The following is a 20599-nucleotide window of genomic DNA, read 5'->3' as shown; positions in this document are numbered from 1 at the left end:
AATGTTCCTATTTCCTCAGGAAATGGTTAACACGTTCAGACACAGACAACACAAACACAAGCCACTTGCAACCATTACAAATACAAACCATAGGCATAGACAGTGCATCAAACTGGTCCAGCAGTGGACCGTTGGACCAGTTTGATGCACTGTCTATGCCTATGGTTGTCTGTGTCTGAACGTGTTAACCATTTCCTGAGGAAATAGGAACACACCAGCCGAAATGGCCGGTGAGCAAAAAAGTTAATTTCCATCTTTGTTACACACATGTCAAAAATCATGTTAAACATTACAACACTATTGACAATGCATTTACATTATATATTGATGCAAGGTAAAGACAGAAAAGTCAGTTTTTCAGTACCTGTGGATTAATAAAGAGAGGACCAAAGTTAACGTCTTGCTCGGGTCAGAGTTCGTTTATTTCTGACATGCGCATGAGCTGAGCCTGTCGCTATATTTTCCCTAATGTATCCACAGCAGTGCCAGAGCGCCATCTACTGACGTTACAATACATTGTATACATTTGTGTTGGAAATATTGATTATTAACACAAAATAGGGGGGTGTCTGTTTAAATAAAAGGTAACATATAGCATTTCCAACCTGCCACAGTGGCATCTTTGCTTCATCTTTTAGAAGATTAACGATGGTAGATCGCTTCATTGTTAGGAAGATTCCTTTGTTGACAGTAAAACTACTGCAGTGTGATTCTCGATCACTTGGTGTCAGTGTAATAACGAACAACGCTTTTACGTCTTTTCGTCACAGCCACCAGACCCATCCCCTTTTTCTTTACAGTATAAAAGGTTCCTCGACAGAATCCTGCTTGACGGCTTGAATACTCAATTCCCTACGATTGGATTATAACAAAAAGTATAAAGAAGGTATTTTGCATCAGTAAACGAGTGGAGCTATTTGAAAGCTGTTTTTGTTTCAAATGTTTCATGTATACATCATGGAACAAAGACGACGCCAGACATGGAGAGCGTGGACAAAGTGGCTTGCCCTCATCACGGTTTTGTTTACGTTTTGGAGCGGAGCGTCAGGACAATTTCGATATTCCATCTCCGAGGAAGTGAAAAAAGGAACAGCTGTGGGAAATATCGCCAAGGATTTGGGTGTTGACAAGACCACACTGAAAGAGAGGGGATACCGTATTGTCTACGGCTCCACGGAGCCTCCTTTTCGAGTGAATCAAGACGATGGTATCTTGTATGTAAACCAAAAAATAGACAGAGAGGAAATGTGTGAGCGTAGCAAGGTTTGTGTAATCGACTTAAAAACAGTGCTAGAAAACCCACTGGAGGTGCACTATGTGACAGTGGAGATTCTGGATGTAAACGACCACTCACCAAGCTTTCCCGAACATGAAAATAAGATAGACATTTCTGAATCTGCATTACCTGGAGCAAAATTTCAGTTGCAAGCTGCTCGTGATGCTGATAGTGGTTTATTATCCGTTCAGCAGTATAAATTGAGTCAAAACGAACATTTTCGTTTGGAAGTGAAAGATCGTGGTGAGGACCGCAAAACGCCTGGTTTAATTCTCCAGAAAGCACTTGATAGGGAATCTCTCAAGACACATACATTACTTCTGACAGCCACTGATGGAGGTAAACCTCCACGATCCGGAAACATGACAATAATTGTTGATGTGTCCGATGTCAATGATAACCCCCCTGTTTTTATCAAGGAGTCTTACACTGCTCAGCTAAAAGAAAATTCTCCTCTTGGAACAAATGTGATTCAAGTTAATGCAACAGATTTAGATGAAGGTTTAAATGGTGAAGTTTTATATTCATTTGGAAAAGACGTGGATGCACGGGCACGTGCACGTTTTGATTTGAATTCTATGACTGGAGTTATTTCTGTGGCAGGGGCCATAGATTACGAAGAATGTAGCATATATGAGATTGATATTCAGGCATCCGACAAAGGTGCAGCTACACTTGCTACAGACAAAAGCGTTATTATAAATATTGTGGACTTAAACGACAATGCACCAGAGATGGAAGTGACATCTTTTTCACGTGATCTCCCTGAAGATTCAAAACCAGGAACAACAGTGGCCTTGATAAGTGTTAAAGATTCTGACTCTGGTCTCAACGGAAAGGTTATGTGTTATATTAGTCAACATCTTCCTGTTATGCTCACGCCATCTTTACAAAACAATATGTATTCACTTGTAACGAAAATGCTTTTTGATCGAGAGAACGAATCGCAATACGATGTTGCAATTGTATGTAAAGACGCAGGGGAACCATCCTTATCATCAGAAAGAAATATAAAAATAGTTGTGTCAGATGTAAATGACAATAGGCCAATGTTTACACAGAACCCATATACCTTCTACATAACTGAGAATAACAAGCCAGGAGCGTCTATTTTATCCGTGACAGCCCGTGATGAAGATGACAGCAGTAATGCTCTCATTTCATATAACATGGTCAGAGACAGAGGGGTAGAACAGTTATTTACCTCATTCCTCAATGTAAATAGTGAAACTGGAGATATTTCGGCGCTAAAAAGCTTTGACTTTGAGACTCTAAAAACGTTCCAGTTCCAAGTTGTCGCCACAGATTCTGGAACTCCGTCACTAAGCAGCAACGTCACAGTGCACGTGTTCATTCTGGATCAGAACGATAACGCTCCAGTCATCCTGTATCCGGTCAGCTCTAACGGTTCTGCTGAAGGTGTGGAGGAGATTCCCCGCAATGTTAACGCAGGACACTTGGTGACTAAAGTCAGAGCCTATGACGCTGATATAGGATATAACGGCTGGTTACTGTTCTCACTGCAGGAAGTCACTGACCACAGTCTCTTTGGTTTGGACCGCTATACAGGACGGATCAGAACACTTCGCTCATTCACAGAGACAGACGAGGCTGAGCATAAACTGATCATACTGGTGAAAGACAATGGCAACGTTTCCCTGTCAGCAACAGCTACTGTGGTTGTCAAACTTGTGGAGCCCAGAGAGGCTTTTGCTGCTGCTGATGTTAAAAGTGCAACAAAAGATGATGAGGATAATAATGTGACTTTTTACCTGATGATAACTCTGGGCTCAGTCTCAACACTTTTTCTCATCAGTATCATCGTGCTGATTGCAATGCAGTGCTCTAAATCCACAGACTATACTTCTAAATATCTCCAAGAGACTAACTATGATGGGACACTGTGTCACAGCATCCAGTACAGATCTGGGGACAAGCGGTACATGTTAGTTGGACCCAGAATGAGTATAGGATCTACTATAGTCCCGGGCAGCCATGCCAACACACTGGTGCTTCCTGACAGGAGGGGGACATCCACAGAGGTAAGATAAATACATATTCCAACTCCCTTACCTTTCATATAATGCTGTTGTGGTAATTTAAACTGCTTGATATCAAATAACGTTGGATCATGTCTTACATTAAAACTTAAACACTTTTATTTATAGAAACAGGGTCTGTAGTTGAGGAATATTCATCCTATCTGGCTGAAATCACCTTTTTTTTGCAGACTGTATCTACATTGTTCGAGAGTTGGTTTTGTACAGTATATCTTATTGCTGTTTGTCAAAGCGAAATCAGTTCCTACACCTTTGAGTGCAGAAAAAACATGTTGCTGTCCGTGGTGCCGAAAGTAGTTTGCTATGGGCATCCATTTATTTTGGCCATAGAAAATAAGGAATTCATTGGAGTTGAAATTCATCAAAATGTTTGCTTAAGAGTCAGGTGACTGTGACCCTAGTGTATAGCTGCAAAAACACTAGTGCTTTTTGACAGGAGGGGGTCATCTGCAGATGTAAGACATATTTTAGTTTAAATTGTGTAGTGATACATTGTAACTGCTTATTTAATAAACATATCAATGTTATTTGTTTTCTGCATAATTTGGTACTCTGTGAGTTATAATAGATACCTGGGTACTTATAACCATATTTTATTTATTTTACAATTTGAAAAGAGGTAATTTAGGTGTACTTAAATAAGGAGATGCATTTTATATTTTCAATATATGTAAAATTGCCCTAATGGGCAATGATTTGGACAATGCTTGTAGCCTTTTGCAGCATCATGTTGATATTGTATCTTGTCTCATTGTATCCTATATCAACCTTCTTTTTTCATCAAATTGCTTCGTAATTTAAAATTGAGGACGAGTAAAATAAATCTGACTTGTGTTGCAAATACAAATGTGCTTTGTGATTAGCCTTTAATCAACATGAAAAAAAATAAGCTACATCATTTCCTATAAATGCCAGTACAATACGACGGTGATTTAAAAAAAAAAAAAAAAATCCCAAATTTTTGCCAAACTGAATTGGAACGCTCTCCTTGAAACTGGGAGCGGAAATATTTTAGTCGATGTTTATAGACTGCCAGCCTCCTTCTCTTTTTCAACACAATAGAATACATTTACTATGACTTAACACAACATACCATTGACATAATGTTTATTATATGCTTCACATCTCTTCAGTGAGAAAAAGGGTCGCATGGTGTCAGTGAAAAGTAAGATGTCAGCAGTACACGAGCTTGTCGTCATTGCAGTTTGGTTCCTCCTCCCGACAACATTTTACTTCGATAATGACAGGACCGTTTCTCTGCTCATGCCTTTATAAATGACCGCTTTAGTGCATTTTCTGGAAATATAACAAGTAAATTATTACGTATATTTACATGTAAGAAAGCGTTGGATTTCGTCTTCACAGCGAAGCCGTTCAGCCTGTAATGGATTACTAATGATTTCGGGTGTAACCATGGAACAAAGAAGATGCGAGATGCGAAGGGCGCGAGGATGTTTGCTCCGCTGTGTGGTTGCTGTGCTTTTGTGGAGCGTGGCTTCAGCGCAAATAAGATATTCAATCTCGGAAGAAGTTAACGAAGGAACTGTGGTTGGAAATATAGCTAAAGATCTGGGATTAGATAAAAGCACACTGAAAGACAGGAAGTATCGGATTGTATCCAGTAATGCGGACTCGCTTTTCCATGTGAATCAAAACGATGGTGTCCTCTACGTGAGTCGGAAGATTGACAGAGAGGAGGTGTGCACACAAAGCAGTACGTGTTTAATAAATCTGAAAACGGTGCTGGAAAACCCTCTGGAGGTGCAATATGTTGAAGTGGAAGTGCTGGATATCAATGACCATTCTCCTAGTTTTTCAGAAAAAGAGAAACGGTTGGAAATATCCGAGTCTGTTTTGCCCGGAGCACGGATTCAGTTAAAACCTTCACGGGATCCAGACAGTGGCCATTTCTCCGTTCAGCAATATAAACTCAGCCAAAACGACAACTTCCGTTTGGAGGTTAAGGATAAGGGAGAAGATGGTAAAATACCAATATTGGTTGTACACAAATCGTTGGATAGGGAAAGGGCAAGGAGCCACTCATTATTATTGACGGCTCTAGATGGAGGAAAACCTCCAAAATCTGGCACCATAAATATTGTAGTAAATGTCCTAGATGTGAATGATAATGCCCCTTTTTTCAATAAAGATACCTATTCTGTGATGCTTAAAGAAAATGCTCCGGTAGGTACAACAGTAATACAAGTGAATGCAACTGATTTAGATGAAGGACCAAACGGAGAAGTAGTTTACTCATTTAGCAACAGTATGAATCAAAATATATTAAACGTATTTGATATCAATGCATTAACAGGCGAGATAACTGTAAAAGGATTAATAGATTATGAGGAGAAAGACAGATATGAAATTGAAATTGAGGCATCAGATAAAGGCCATGCTCCTTTTACAACTGACAAAAGCGTCATCATTAAGATAGTTGATGTCAATGATAATGCACCTGAGATTGAGGTTACATCATTTTCAAGCTCGATCCCTGAAGATTCAAGACCTGGAACTACAGTAGCCCTTATCAGTGTAAATGACTTGGACTCTGGGCTCAATGGAAAAGTTATTTGCGCTGTGAATGACAATGTACCATTTACTTTATCCCCATCATCAAAAGATACAATGTATTCATTAGTCACCAAATCCCCTCTGGATAGAGAAAGACTGTCACAATATGTCCTGACAATAATTGCAAAAGACGCAGGTCAACCTCCATTATCATCTGAGAAGACAATAAATGTAGTGGTATCAGATGTGAATGACAACAGTCCAGGGTTTTCACTGAATCCATATACTTTCTACATCACTGAAGCCAATGAGCCAGGTACCTCTGTGTTTTCTGTTAAAGCTTTTGATCGTGATGAGAATGACAACGCACAAATAACCTATCATATTCTCAGAGATGGCAGTGAAGGAAATAAATTGACCTCCTTTTTAAATATCAACTCTGAAACTGGAGATATTTTGGCGCTGAAAAGCTTTGACTTTGAGACTCTGAAAACGTTCCAGTTCCAAGTTGTCGCCACAGATTCTGGAACTCCGTCACTAAGCAGCAACGTCACAGTGCACGTGTTCATTCTGGATCAGAACGACAACGCTCCAGTCATCCTGTATCCGGTCAGCTCTAACGGTTCTGCTGAAGGTGTGGAGGAGATTCCCCGCAATGCGAACGCAGGACACTTGGTGACTAAAGTCAGAGCCTATGACGCTGATATAGGATATAACGGCTGGTTACTGTTCTCACTACAGGAAGTCACTGACCACAGTCTCTTTAGTTTGGACCGCTATACAGGACAGATCAGAACACTTCGCTCATTCACAGAGACAGACGAGGCAGAGCATAAATTGATCATAATGGTGAAAGACAATGGCAACGTTTCCCTGTCAGCAACAGCTACTGTGGTTGTCAAACTTGTGGAGCCCAGAGAGGCTTTTGCTGCTGCTGATGTTAAAAGTGCAACAAAAGATGATGAGGATAATAATGTGACTTTTTACCTGATGATAACTCTGGGTTCAGTCTCAACACTTTTTCTCGTCAGTATCATTGTGCTGATTGCAATGCAGTGCTCTAAATCCACAGACTATACTTCTAAATATCTACAAGAGACTAACTATGATGGGACACTGTGTCACAGCATCCAGTACAGATCAGGAGACAAGCGGTACATGTTAGTTGGACCCAGAATGAGTATAGGATCTACTATAGTCCCAGGCAGCCAAGCCAACACACTGGTGCTCCCTGACAGGAGGGGGACATCTACAGAGGTAAGATAAATGTTTTGGATGTTTTGATGTTCCATCCCCTGCATACTAAATACTTCGTTTGAAAGCACCCCTCTTGCGGGGAAATACATTACATTACACTGCATCTAGCAATAGTTAATTAGAGAAGCGATACATTAATCACGATTAGCATTAACACTGATACAGAAAATGTGATTTCGTTTAACTTTGCTAGAGACCAGAGTTTGCATTCTGCCTGTTGTTCATCTACTTTGTTATTATTAATCATTTAGGTGTTAGGCTGCATCTTGTGTGCTTTTATTACAAATTGACAGCAGCAGTTAGTGATCTTGAGTAATATTCTGGAATAGATAATATGTAAATAAAAGAATCATGTTTTGTTGCAACATTAAGCAAAGATTATCCCCATGTTAAACAGTCAGAGGAAGTAAATAATAAGTAATAAGTAATAAAAATAATAATAATAATAATAATAATAATAATAATAATAATAATAATAATAATAATAATAATAATAACGATTGTAACGCTGGGTGTCAGTGTAGCTCAGAGTTACTGTGCATCCGGCAGCACTTTACGTCACGAGCTTTATGTCGATCGAGTCCTTGCATTTTTCAGAGAGTACTTAGAAGAATAAGATCGCACCTGGCACCAACCAGTGTTTAATTTTCAAACGTTTTTGTAAAAGCAGACGTTGGATGTTGTTAGGAAACATGACGGATTAAGTTTCATTTATCTCAAGACGTAATTAATGGACTGTTCTTTATCGCTATACGAGCCATGGAACAAAGAGGATGCAAAGCACGGACGCCGCGACAATTTTGGTTTGCCTTGATGGTTGTTTTGGATATTTTATGGAGAGGAGCTACTGCACAGATCAGATATTCAATAACTGAGGAGGTTCAAGATGGAACTGTGGTCGGGAATATAGCGAAGGATCTGGGGCTAGATAAGAGTGCACTAAAAGACAGAGGATATCGCATTGTAACAAGCTCAACTGAGCCCCTGTTTCAAGTGAATCAAAATGATGGTATATTGTATGTTAAAAAAAGAATAGATAGGGAGGAAGTGTGCGACCGGACCAGCCCGTGTTTGTTCAATCTCAAAACCGTGCTAGAAAACCCGCTGGAGATCCACTATGTGGCGGTGGAAATACTAGATATAAATGACCACTCGCCAGTTTTTCAGGAGAAAGAGAAAAGGCTTGAAATCTCTGAGTCGGCTTTACCAGGGGCGAGATTTCAACTACAGGCTGCGCGTGACCCCGACGTTGGCCAGTTATCGATTCAGCAATATAGACTCAGTCATAACGAGTATTTTAGATTAGAAGTGAAGGATAGAGGCGAGGACCGTAAAGGTACCATTGTTAGTCCTGCAGAAACAGTTAGATAGAGAAACAGCCGGGAAACAGAAACTGCGTCTTATAGCAGTGGACGGAGGAAAACCTGCAAAATCTGGCGCTATAGAAATTACTGTGGATGTACTTGATGTGAACGATAATTCCCCTGTGTTTACAAAAGAGTCTTATTCTGCAATACTAAAAGAAAATGTTCCCATTGACACTGTAGTAATTCAGGTAAATGCAACAGATTTGGACCAGAGTGCAAATAGCGAAATAATATATTCATTTGGTAACGATATTGATTCAACAATTATGGATGTGTTTAGTATAAACTCAAACACTGGGGAAATTAAAGTAATCGGTAAGATAGACTTCGAGAAAAGTAAAAGTTATGAAATTGATATTCAGGCGTCGGATAAAGGACCAGTTCCTCTAACAACTGACAAAAGTGTTATGATAACTGTGATTGATGTTAACGATAATGCACCTGAGATAGAAGTAACATCATTTTCTAGCTCTATCAAGGAGGATTCAAAGATAGGAACTACTGTAGCCCTGATAAGTGTCAGTGATTTAGACTCTGGAATCAATGGGAAAGTAATTTGCATAATCAAAGAGGATGTTCCTTTTACTTTATCTCCTACATTACAGGAACACATGTACGCTGTTGTAACAAAATCGCAACTGGATAGGGAAGTGGTGGCCAATTTTGAGTTTATAATTATCGCAAAAGACACAGGTGATCCATCATTTTCAACAGAAAAGACCATGAGCGTCGTGGTATCAGATGTAAATGACAACAAACCAGTGTTTTTGTCAAGCCCCTATGTATTTTATATCACCGAGAATAACAGCCCTGGAGCCTCAGTATTTTCAGTAAAAGCTTCTGATCGTGATGAAAGCGATAACGCTGTCATTTCATATCATATTCTCAGAGATGGCAGTGAAGGAAATAAATTGACATCCTTTCTAAATACCAACTCTGAAACTGGAGATATTTCAGCGCTGAAAAGCTTTGACTTTGAGACTCTGAAAACGTTCCAGTTCCAAGTTGTCGCCACAGATTCTGGAACTCCCTCACTAAGCAGCAATGTCACAGTGCACGTGTTCATTCTGGATCAGAACGACAACGCTCCAGTCATCCTGTATCCGGTCAGCTCTAACGGTTCTGCTGAGGGTGTGGAGGAGATTCCCCGCAATGTGAACGCAGGACACTTGGTGACTAAAGTCAGAGCCTATGACGCTGATATAGGATATAACGGCTGGTTACTGTTCTCACTGCAGGAAGTCACTCACCACAGTCTCTTTGGTTTGGACCGCTATACAGGACAGATCAGAACACTTCGCTCATTCACAGAGACAGACGAGGCTGAGCATAAACTGATCATACTGGTGAAAGACAATGGCAATGTTTCCCTGTCAGCAACAGCTACTGTGGTTGTCAAACTTGTGGAGCCCAGAGAGGCTTTTGCTGCTGCTGATGTTAAAAGTGCAACAAAGGATGATGAGGATAATAATGTGACTTTTTACCTGATGATAACTCTGGGCTCAGTCTCAACACTTTTTCTCATCAGCATCATCGTGCTGATTGCAATGCAGTGCTCTAAATCCACAGACTATACTTCTAAATATCTCCAAGAGACTAACTATGATGGGACACTGTGTCACAGCATCCAGTACAGATCTGGAGACAAGCGGTACATGTTAGTTGGACCCAGAATGAGTATAGGATCTACTATAGTCCCGGGCAGCCATGCCAACACACTAATGCTTCCTGACAGGAGGGGGACATCCACAGAGGTAAGATAAATGTTTTGGATGTTTTGATGTTCCCATCCCCTGCATACCTACTTAATACTCGGTGTGAAAGCACCCCTCTTGAGGAAATACATTACATTACACTGTATCTAGCAATAATTGAATAGAGAAAAGATACATTATTCACGATTAGCATTAACACTGATACAGACTTTGTGATTTCATTTAATTTTCGTCTATTACAACTTTGCCAAGGTTTTCATTCTACCTGTTGTTCATCTACTATGTGATTCTTAATCATATTAGTGTTAGGCTGCATCTTGTGTTCTTTTAATACAAGAAGCAGTTCATGATCTTGAGTAATATTCTGGAATAGATGATATGTAAATAAAAGGATCATGGTTTGTTGCAACACTAAGTAAAGAGTATCCCCATGTTAAACAGTAATAGGAAGTAAATGTCTCATATCGCTTTTGAACTTTTGAAGATTCTATTTCATGTTTTAACTTAATACTAACATCTTATAATAAGAACGATTGTAACGCTGGGTGTCAGTGTAGCTCAGAGTTACTGTGCATCCGGCAGCGCTTTACGTCACGAGCTTTATGTCGATCGAGTCCTTGCATTTTTCAGAGAGTACTTAGAAGAATAAGATCGCACCTGGCACCAACCAGTGTTTAGTTTTCAACCGTTTTTGTAAAAGCAGACGTTGGATGTTCTTAGGAAACAGGACGGATTAAGTTTCATTTATCTCAAGACGTAATTAATGTAGCTACTGTTCTTTATCGCTATACGAGCCATGGAACAAAGAGGATGCAAAGCACGGACGCCGCGACAATTTTGGTTTGCCTTGATGGTTGTTTTGGATATTTTATGGAGAGGAGCTACTGCACAGATCAGATATTCAATAACTGAGGAGGTTCAAGATGGAACTGTGGTCGGGAATATAGCGAAGGATTTGGGGCTAGATAAGAGTGCACTAAAAGACAGAGGATATCGCATTGTAACAAGCTCAACTGAGCCCCTGTTTCAAGTGAATCAAAATGATGGTATATTGTATGTTAAAAAAAGAATAGATAGGGAGGAAGTGTGCGACCGGACCAGCCCGTGTTTGATCAATCTCAAAACCGTGCTAGAAAACCCGCTGGAGATCCACTATGTGGCGGTGGAAATACTAGATATAAATGACCACTCGCCAGTTTTTTCAGAGAGAGAGAAAAGGCTTGAAATCTTTGAGTCGGCTTTACCAGGGGCGAGATTTCAACTACAGGCTGCACGTGACCCTGACATTGGCCAGTTATCGATTCAGCAATATAGACTCAGCCATAACGAGTATTTTAGATTAGAAGTGAAGGATAGAGGCGAAGACTTAAAAGTACCATTTTTAGTCCTGCAGAAACAGTTAGATAGAGAAACAGCCGGGAAACATAAACTGCGTCTTATAGCAGTGGACGGAGGAAAACCTGCGAAATCTGGCGCTATAGAAATTACTGTGGATGTACTTGATGTGAACGATAATTCTCCTGTGTTTACAAAAGAGTCTTATTCTGCAATACTAAAAGAAAATGTTCCCATTGACACTGTAGTGATTCAGGTAAATGCAACAGATTTGGACCAGAGTGCAAATAGTGAAATAATATATTCATTTGGTAACGAAGTTGATGCAAAATTAAAGGATGTCTTTAAAATAGACGCAAACACTGGGGAAATTAAAGTAATCGGTAAGATAGATTTCGAGAAAAGTAAAAGTTATGAAATTGATATTCAGGCGTCTGATAAAGGACAAGTTCCTCTAACAACTGACAAAAGTGTTATGATAACTGTGATTGATGTTAACGATAATGCACCTGAGATAGAAGTAACATCATTTTCTAGCTCTATCAAGGAGGATTCAAAGATAGGAACTACTGTAGCCCTGATAAGTGTCAGTGATTTAGACTCTGGAATCAATGGAAAAGTCATTTGCATAATCAAAGAGGATGTTCCTTTTACTTTATCTCCATCGTTACAGGAAAATATGTACGCTGTTGTAACCAAGTCTCAACTGGATAGGGAAATGGTTGCCCACTTTGAATTTACAATTATTGGGAAAGACACAGGTGAGCCATCATTTTCAACAGAAAAGACCATGAGTGTCGTGGTATCAGATGTAAATGACAACAAACCAGAGTTTTTGTCAAGCCCCTATGTATTTTATGTCACCGAGAATAACAGCCCCGGAGCCTCAGTATTTTCAGTAAAAGCTTATGACAGGGATGACATCGATAACGCTGTAATTTCATATCATATTCTCAGAGATGGCAGTGAAGGTAATAAATTGACCTCCTTTTTAAACATTAACTCTGAAACCGGAGATATTTCGGCGCTAAAAAGCTTTGACTTTGAGACTCTGAAAATGTTCCAGTTCCAAGTTGTCGCCACAGATTCTGGAACTCCGTCACTAAGCAGCAACGTCACAGTGCACGTGTTCATTCTGGATCAGAACGACAACGCTCCAGTCATCCTTTATCCGGTCAGCTCTAACGGTTCTGCTGAAGGTGTGGAGGAGATTCCCCGCAATGTGAATGCAGGACACTTGGTGACTAAAGTCAGAGCCTATGACGCTGATATAGGATATAACGGCTGGTTACTGTTCTCACTGCAGGAAGTCACTGACCACAGTCTCTTTGGTTTGGACCGCTATACTGGACAGATCAGAACACTTCGCTCATTCACAGAGACAGACGAGGCTGAGCATAAACTGATCATACTGGTGAAAGACAATGGCAATGTTTCCCTCTCAGCAACAGCTACTGTGGTTATCAAACTTGTGGAGCCCAGAGAGGCTTTTGCTGCTGCTGATGTTAAAAGTGCAACAAAAGATGATGAGGATAATAATGTGACTTTTTACCTGATGATAACTTTGGGTTCAGTCTCAACACTTTTTCTCATCAGTATCATCGTGCTGATTGCAATGCAGTGCTCTAAATCCACAGACTATACTTCTAAATATCTCCAAGAGACTAACTATGATGGGACACTGTGTCACAGCATCCAGTACAGATCTGGGGACAAGCGGTACATGTTAGTTGGACCCAGAATGAGTATAGGATCTACTATAGTCCCGGGCAGCCATGCCAACACACTAGTGCTTCCTGACAGGAGAGGGACATCTACAGAGGTAAGATACATTTTTGCGACAACCTTGGCATGTTTCTACTGGCAGTGTTGTTCATTAGTTAGTTATTTTAAAATTCTAAATGATATACTGTAAAGCACTATTAAAGTTTGAATCGCATATTTGAAGGACATTTGTCTAGTATATATTCATATTCAGCTGCCAATTTTATAAAACTGTTTATAAAAGTGTCAATATTGGGTGAGATATGCTGAGTCTGTTTGTCAGTTTGTAGTCTCCTGCTTTTATCCATATATTCTGACAAATGCATACCACTACAACATACTTTGATACATCCAAGAAAAGCTTGTACCTTCACATAAACTATTATGTGATTCGAGGTCACTAGGCTTCTTCAATGTATTTTACATTTACACATATGACTGGACGAATCATAACTGCCTTCATCTACTGTCCCTGGTGCTTAAAAGTGTTACTCTGCGGCTCTGATTTCTGCTTATGCACTGTGCAACATGTCAAACCAAATTCAAATTAAATATGTCAATTTTTTAAATATTATTTATCCATTTGTTATCAGACACATTCATGTGTTCCTTGTTAAATCTATTTAAGAAGGCATTGCATTACGTGATGAAGTTAAACCAAGTAAACACATGGGTAAAATAAATCATTATGAAATATTTTGTGATTTTAAAAATCAAAACATATTTTCGAATGATTTATTTGACCCAGAAACGTTGAAGAAACGTTGATTTACTTGTAATGAGCAACCATTTCGCATGGTGTCAGTGTGTCAGAAAAATAACGGTGTAACTTGTGGTCACTGGGTATTGGATCCACCTCATTTTATTGTTCTCAGTTCGATACTGGAAAATCTGCTTTGGGGCTGGCTGACACATTTGTACATATTGCCCTATTTTGCCTTATTACATATTTTAACTCCCTGTCCTTTGATGAAGCAATGTCAATGTCATGAAAATGCCTAACATTCAATCATTTTTACTTCAGATTACATTGGATCATGTGTTACATGTCCACTTCAAAGATTTGTTAAGTATATATGATCTGACAAAGTGTTTGCCGAACTGAATAGTATTGAGATCGCTGTCCTTGGTGCTGGAAGCTGAATGAGTTTATTTTGTCGGTGAATATAGGCTGAGCAGCTTCCTTCTCTCTTTTGCTAATGAATAACTTTGAAATGGCTAAAAACGGCATACATTGATCATAGTGTTTAATATGCTTCACATTTGAGCAGTAAGAAAGAGGGTCGCTTGGTGTCACTGAAAAGTGAAAAGTCAGCAGTACACGAGCTTGTCGTCATAGCAGTTTGGTTCCTCCTCCTGACAACATTTTACTTCGATAGCAGGACCATTTTCTGCTCATGCTTTAACAAACGATCGGTTTATCGCAATTTCTGGAAATACAGGAAGTTAATTATTTAGTACGCATATGAAAGCGCTGGAGTGTGTCCTCACAGGAAAGCTGTTTAGCCTGTAATGGATTACTGATAATTTGAGGTTTAACCATGGAACAAAGAAGATGCAAGATGCGGAGGACGCGAGGATGTTTGTTCCGCTGTGTGGTTGCTGTGATTTTGTGGAGCGTGGCTTCAGCGCAGATAAGATATTCTATCTCCGAGGAAGTTAACGTAGGAACTGCGGTTGGAAATATAGCCAAAGATCTGGGATTAGATAAAAGCACAATTAAAGATAGGAAGTATCGGATTGTATCCAGTAATGCAGATCCGCTTTTCCATGTGAATCTAAACGATGGTGTCCTGTATGTGAGCCGGAAGATCGACAGAGAGGAGGTGTGTGCGCAGACCAGTATGTGTTTAATAAATCTGAAAACCGTGCTGGAAAACCCGCTGGAGGTTAACTATGTTGGTGTGGAAGTCCTGGACATAAATGACCATTCTCCAAGTTTCCCAGAGGAAGAAACTACGTTGGAGATTTCAGAGTCTGTAATACCGGGAGTACGTATTCAGCTTAAAACATCGCGGGATCCAGACAGTGTTCCTTTCTCCGTGCAACACTATAAACTTAATGACAACGATCATTTCCGTTTGGAAATTAAGGATAAAGGAGACGATGGTAAAACACCAATTTTGGTTATTCAGAAATCTTTAGACAGAGAAACTAAAGGAAGCCATTCATTAGTACTAACGGCACTGGACGGGGGTAAACCTCCAAAATCTGGAACTATGAATATTGTAGTAAATGTTTTAGATATTAATGATAATGCACCTGTTTTCGCCAAAGAAGTTTATGCTGTGATGATCGATGAAAATGTTCCAATAGGTACAACAGTCATACAAGTCAATGCAACTGATTTAGATGAAGGGCCGAATGGAGAAGTAGTTTACTCATTTACTAATAGTATAAACAGAAGGTTATTAAAAATATTTGATATGAATCCATCAACAGGTGAAATAACTGTTAAGAGTTTGATAGATTACGAGGAGAAAGACAACTATGAGATTGAAATTCAAGCATCAGATAAAGGTCTTGCTCCACTGGCTACAGAAAAAAGTGTCATCATTAAGATAGTTGACGTCAATGATAATGCTCCTGAGGTAGAGGTTACTTCATTTTCAAGCTCCATCCCTGAAGATTCAAGAGCTGGAACTACAGTAGCCCTTATCAGCGTCAAGGACTTGGACTCTGGTCTCAATGGAAAAGTAATTTGCTCCATAGATGAGGATGTACCTTTTACTTTATTGCCATCTTTACAAGACAAAATGTATGCATTGGTGACTAAAACACCTCTGGATAGAGAGAAACAGTCACAATATGTGTTGACGATAACTGCAAAAGATGCTGGTCAACCTCCATTATCATCTGAGAAGACCATAAATGTAGTGGTTTCAGATGTGAATGACAATAGTCCGTTTTTTTCACTGAGTCCATATACTTTCTATGTCACTGAAGTAAATGAGCCAGGTACCTCTGTGTTTTCAGTAAAAGCTTTCGATCGTGATGAGAATGACAATGCACAAATAACCTATCATATTCTCAGAGATGGCCGAAAAGGAAATTCATTTACCTCCTTTTTAAATATCAACTCTGAAACTGGAGACATTTTGGCGCTGAAAAGCTTTGACTTTGAGACTCTGAAAACGTTCCAGTTCCAAGTTGTCGCCACAGATTCTGGAACTCCGTCACTAAGCAGCAATGTCACAGTGCACGTGTTCATTCTGGATCAGAACGATAACGCTCCAGTCATCCTGTATCCGGTCAGCTCTAACGGTTCTGCTGAAGGTGTGGAGGAGATTCCCCGCAATGTGAACGCAGGACACTTGGTGACTAAAGTCAGAGCCTATGACGCTGATATAGGATATAACGGCTGGTTACTGTTCTCACTGCAGGAAGTCACTGACCACAGTCTCTTTGGTTTGGACCGCTATACAGGACAGATCAGAACACTTCGCTCATTCACAGAGACAGACGAGGCTGAGCATAAACTGATCATACTGGTGAAAGACAATGGCAACGTTTCCCTGTCAGCAACAGCTACTGTGGTTGTCAAACTTGTGGAGCCCAGAGAGGCTTTTGCTGCTGCTGATGTTAAAAGTGCAACAAAAGATGATGAGGATAATAATGTGACTTTTTACCTGATGATAATTCTGGGCTCAGTCTCAACACTATTTCTCATCAGCATCATCGTGCTGATTGCAATGCAGTGCTCTAAATCCACAGACTATACTTCTAAATATCTCCAAGAGACTAACTATGATGGGACACTGTGTCACAGCATCCAGTACAGATCTGGAGACAAGCGGTACATGTTAGTTGGACCCAGAATGAGTATAGGATCTACTATAGTCCCAGGCAGTCAAGCCAACACACTGGTGCTTCCTGACAGGAGGGGGACATCCACAGAGGTAAGATAAATGTTTTGGATGTTTTGATGTTCCCATTCCCTGCATACTTAATACTCGGTGTGAAAGCACCCCTCTTGAGGAAATACATTACATTACACTGCATCTAGCAATAATTAAATAGAGAAAAGATAAATTAATCACGATTAGCATTAACACTGATACAGACTTTGTGATTTTATTTAATTTTCTTCTATTACAACTTTGCCAAGGTTTTCATTCTGCCTGTTGTTCATCTAATTTGTTATTATTAATCATATGGTGTTAGGCTGCATCTTGCGTGCTTTTAATACAAGAAGCAGTTCATGATCTTGAGTTATATTCTTGAATAGATGATATGTAAATAAAAGGATCATGGTTTGTTGCAACACTAAGTAAAGAGTATCCCCATGTTAAACAGTAATAGGAAGTAAATGTCTCATATCGCTTTTCAACATTTGGATATTCTATTTCATGTTTTAACTTAACACTAACATCTTATAATAAGAACGATTGTAACGCTGGGTGTCAGTGTAGCTCAGAGTTACTGTGCATCCGGCAGCACTTTACGTCACGAGCTTTATGTCAATCGAATCCTTGCATTTTTCAGAGAGTACTTAGAAGAATAAGATCGCACCTGGCACCAACCAGTGTTTAATTTTCAACCGTTTTTGTAAAAGCAGACGTTGGATGTTGTTAGGAAACATGACGGATTAAGTTTCATTTATCTCAAGACGTAACTAATGGACTGTTCTTTATCGCTACGAGCCATGGAACAAAGAGGATGCAAAGCACGGACGCTGCGACAATTTTGGTTTGCGTTGATGGTTGTTTTGGATATTTTATGGAGAGAGCTACTGCACAGATTAGATATTCAATAACTGAGGAGGTTCAAGATGGAACTGTGGTCGGGAATATAGCGAAGGATTTAGGGCTAGATAAGAGTGCACTAAAAGACAGAGGATATCGCATTGTAACAAGCTCAACTGAGCCCTTGTTTCAAGTGAATCAAAATGATGGTATATTGTATGTTAAAAAAAGAATAGATAGGGAGGAAGTGTGCGACCGGACCAGCCCGTGTTTGATCAATCTCAAAACCGTGCTAGAAAACCCGCTGGAGATCCACTATGTGGCGGTGGAAATACTAGATATAAATGACCACTTGCCAGTTTTTCCGGAGAAAGAGAAAAGGCTTGAAATCTCGGAGTCAGCTTTACCAGGGGCGAGATTTCAACTACAGGCTGCACGTGACCCCGACATTGGCCAGTTATCGATTCAGCAATATAGACTCAGCCATAATGAGTATTTTAGATTAGAAGTGAAGGATAGAGGCGAGGACCGTAAGGTACCATTTTTAGTCCTGCAGAAACAGTTAGATAGAGAAACAGCCGGGAAACATAAACTGCGTCTTATAGCAGTGGATGGAGGAAAACCTGCGAAATCTGGCGCTATAGAAATTACTGTGGATGTACTTGATGTGAACGATAATTCCCCTGTGTTTACAAAAGAGTCTTATTCTGCAATACTAAAAGAAAATGTTCCCATTGACACTGTAGTAATTCAGGTAAATGCAACAGATTTGGACCAGAGTGCAAATAGCGAAATAATATATTCATTTGGTAACGATATTGATTCAACAATTATAGATGTGTTTAGTATAAACTCAAACACTGGGGAAATTAAAGTAATTGGTAAGATAGACTTCGAAAAAAGTAAAAGTTATGAAATTGATATTCAGGCGTCCGATAAAGGACAAGCTCCTCTAAAAACTGACAAAAGTGTAATGATAACTGTGATTGATGTTAATGATAATGCACCTGAGATAGAAGTAACATCATTTTCTAGCTCTATCAAGGAGGATTCAAAGATAGGAACTACTGTAGCCCTGATAAGTGTCAGTGATTTAGACTCTGGAATCAATGGGAAAGTAATTTGCATAATCAAAGAGGATGTTCCTTTTACTTTATCTCCTACATTACAGGAACACATGTACGCTGTTGTAACGAAATCGCAACTGGATAGGGAAGTGGTGGCCAATTTTGAGTTTATAATTATCGCAAAAGACACAGGTGAGCCATCATTTTCAACAGAAAAGACCATGAGCGTCGTGGTATCAGATGTAAATGACAACAAACCAGTGTTTTTGTCAAGCCCCTATGTATTTTATATCACCGAGAATAACAGCCCTGGAGCCTCAGTATTTTCAGTAAAAGCTTCTGATCGTGATGAAAGCGATAACGCTGTCATTTCATATCATATTCTCAGAGATGGCAGTGAAGGAAATAAATTGACATCCTTTCTAAATACCAACTCTGAAACTGGAGATATTTCAGCGCTGAAAAGCTTTGACTTTGAGACTCTGAAAACGTTCCAGTTCCAAGTTGTCGCCACAGATTCTGGAACTCCGTCACTAAGCAGCAATGTCACAGTGAACGTGTTCATTCTGGATCAGAACGACAACGCTCCAGTCATCCTTTATCCGGTCAGCTCTAACGGTTCTGCTGAAGGTGTGGAGGAGATTCCCCGCAATGTCAACGCAGGACACTTGGTGACTAAAGTCAGAGCCTATGACGCTGATATAGGATATAACGGCTGGTTACTGTTCTCACTGCAGGAAGTCACTGACCACAGTCTCTTTGGTTTGGACCGCTATACAGGACAGATCAGAACACTTCGCTCATTCACAGAGACAGACGAGGCTGAGCATAAACTGATCATACTGGTGAAAGACAACGGCAATGTTTCCCTGTCAGCAACAGCTACTGTGGTTGTCAAACTTGTGGAGCCCAGAGAGGCTTTTGCTGCTGCTGATGTTAAAAGTGCAACAAAGGATGATGAGGATAATAATGTGACTTTTTACCTGATGATAACTCTGGGCTCAGTCTCAACACTTTTTCTCATCAGTATCATCGTGCTGATTGCAATGCAGTGCTCTAAATCCACAGACTATACTTCTAAATATCTCCAAGAGACTAACTATGATGGGACACTGTGTCACAGCATCCAGTACAGATCTGGAGACAAGCGGTACATGTTAGTTGGACCCAGAATGAGTATAGGATCTACTATAGTCCCGGGCAGCCATGCCAACACACTAATGCTTCCTGACAGGAGGGGGACATCCACAGAGGTAAGACAAATCTAAACAATCATGTTTTTATTCCCACCCAAAAATAACTAATAATATTTAATCATTGAGTACAAATAACTTATTTTGGGTAAACATATATATTTATAATCAATCTGCCTAGCAAAACTTCCATATGCACAAACAATACCTGCATGTCTTTCCCATACCTCTACAATGTGGTCTGAGATGTTTTCACCATTCTTTTTATAAAAAATTTCCCCAACACTTCAAGCTTCTTAGTAGCTCCTAAATTAGTAGTGAAAATGAATCAATAGTTATTGCTTTTGAAAATCATGTGTAGCAGTA

The 20599-nt window shown here is 39.8% G+C and overlaps 5 protein-coding genes and 1 pseudogene across 6 annotated transcripts in view; all 6 read left to right on the top strand.

Moving 5' to 3' along the window:
- LOC134859312 (protocadherin alpha-C2-like) overlaps window positions 1-20599 on the top strand; it is a 184521-nt gene that overhangs the window by 35284 nt on the left and 128638 nt on the right. The window contains exon 1 of one of the 2 annotated variants that reach the window (XM_063875732.1): window positions 4590-7107. The exons of the other annotated variant lie outside the window; for it this stretch is intronic. Within the exon in view, the coding sequence (XP_063731802.1) occupies window positions 4732-7107 (2376 nt within the window). The 5' untranslated portion in view covers window positions 4590-4731. Of the gene's footprint in view, window positions 1-4589; window positions 7108-20599 lie in introns of those variants that run through there. 2 annotated transcript variants of the gene reach the window in all.
- On the top strand, window positions 850-3327 carry LOC134859321 (protocadherin alpha-7-like). The gene has a single exon (XM_063875747.1). It carries the CDS (start codon window positions 940-942, stop codon window positions 3325-3327), a length of 2388 nt encoding a protein of 795 aa, XP_063731817.1. The 5' UTR covers window positions 850-939.
- Window positions 7726-10237, top strand: LOC134859968 (protocadherin alpha-8-like). Its single transcript, XM_063876778.1, is given in 2 exon segments — window positions 7726-8439; window positions 8441-10237. Coding segments are annotated over 2 exon segments (2370 nt in total). The 5' UTR covers window positions 7726-7866.
- LOC134859995 (protocadherin alpha-3-like) lies at window positions 10986-13324 on the top strand (annotated as a pseudogene).
- LOC134860003 (protocadherin alpha-3-like) lies at window positions 14662-17196 on the top strand. Its single transcript, XM_063876829.1, has one exon. The coding sequence runs from the start codon at window positions 14830-14832 to the stop codon at window positions 17194-17196; it is 2367 nt and encodes a 788-aa protein (XP_063732899.1). The 5' UTR covers window positions 14662-14829.
- Window positions 17988-20308, top strand: LOC134860012 (protocadherin alpha-3-like). The gene is given in 2 exon segments (XM_063876837.1): window positions 17988-18008; window positions 18011-20308. Coding segments are annotated over 2 exon segments (2319 nt in total).

This window comes from Eleginops maclovinus, chromosome 23, assembly GCF_036324505.1.
Source record: "Eleginops maclovinus isolate JMC-PN-2008 ecotype Puerto Natales chromosome 23, JC_Emac_rtc_rv5, whole genome shotgun sequence".
In the NCBI taxonomy this organism is placed as follows: Eukaryota; Metazoa; Chordata; class Actinopteri; order Perciformes; family Eleginopidae; genus Eleginops; species Eleginops maclovinus.
Note: the sequence above shows the minus strand (reverse complement) of the source record. Positions and strands in the feature narration are given on the sequence as shown.

Coding starts and splice junctions, on each gene's coding strand:
- LOC134859321 (XM_063875747.1), top strand. CDS start 940: ATGTTTCATGTATACATCATGGAACAAAGACGACGCCAGACATGGAGA.
- LOC134860003 (XM_063876829.1), top strand. CDS start 14,830: ATGGAACAAAGAAGATGCAAGATGCGGAGGACGCGAGGATGTTTGTTC.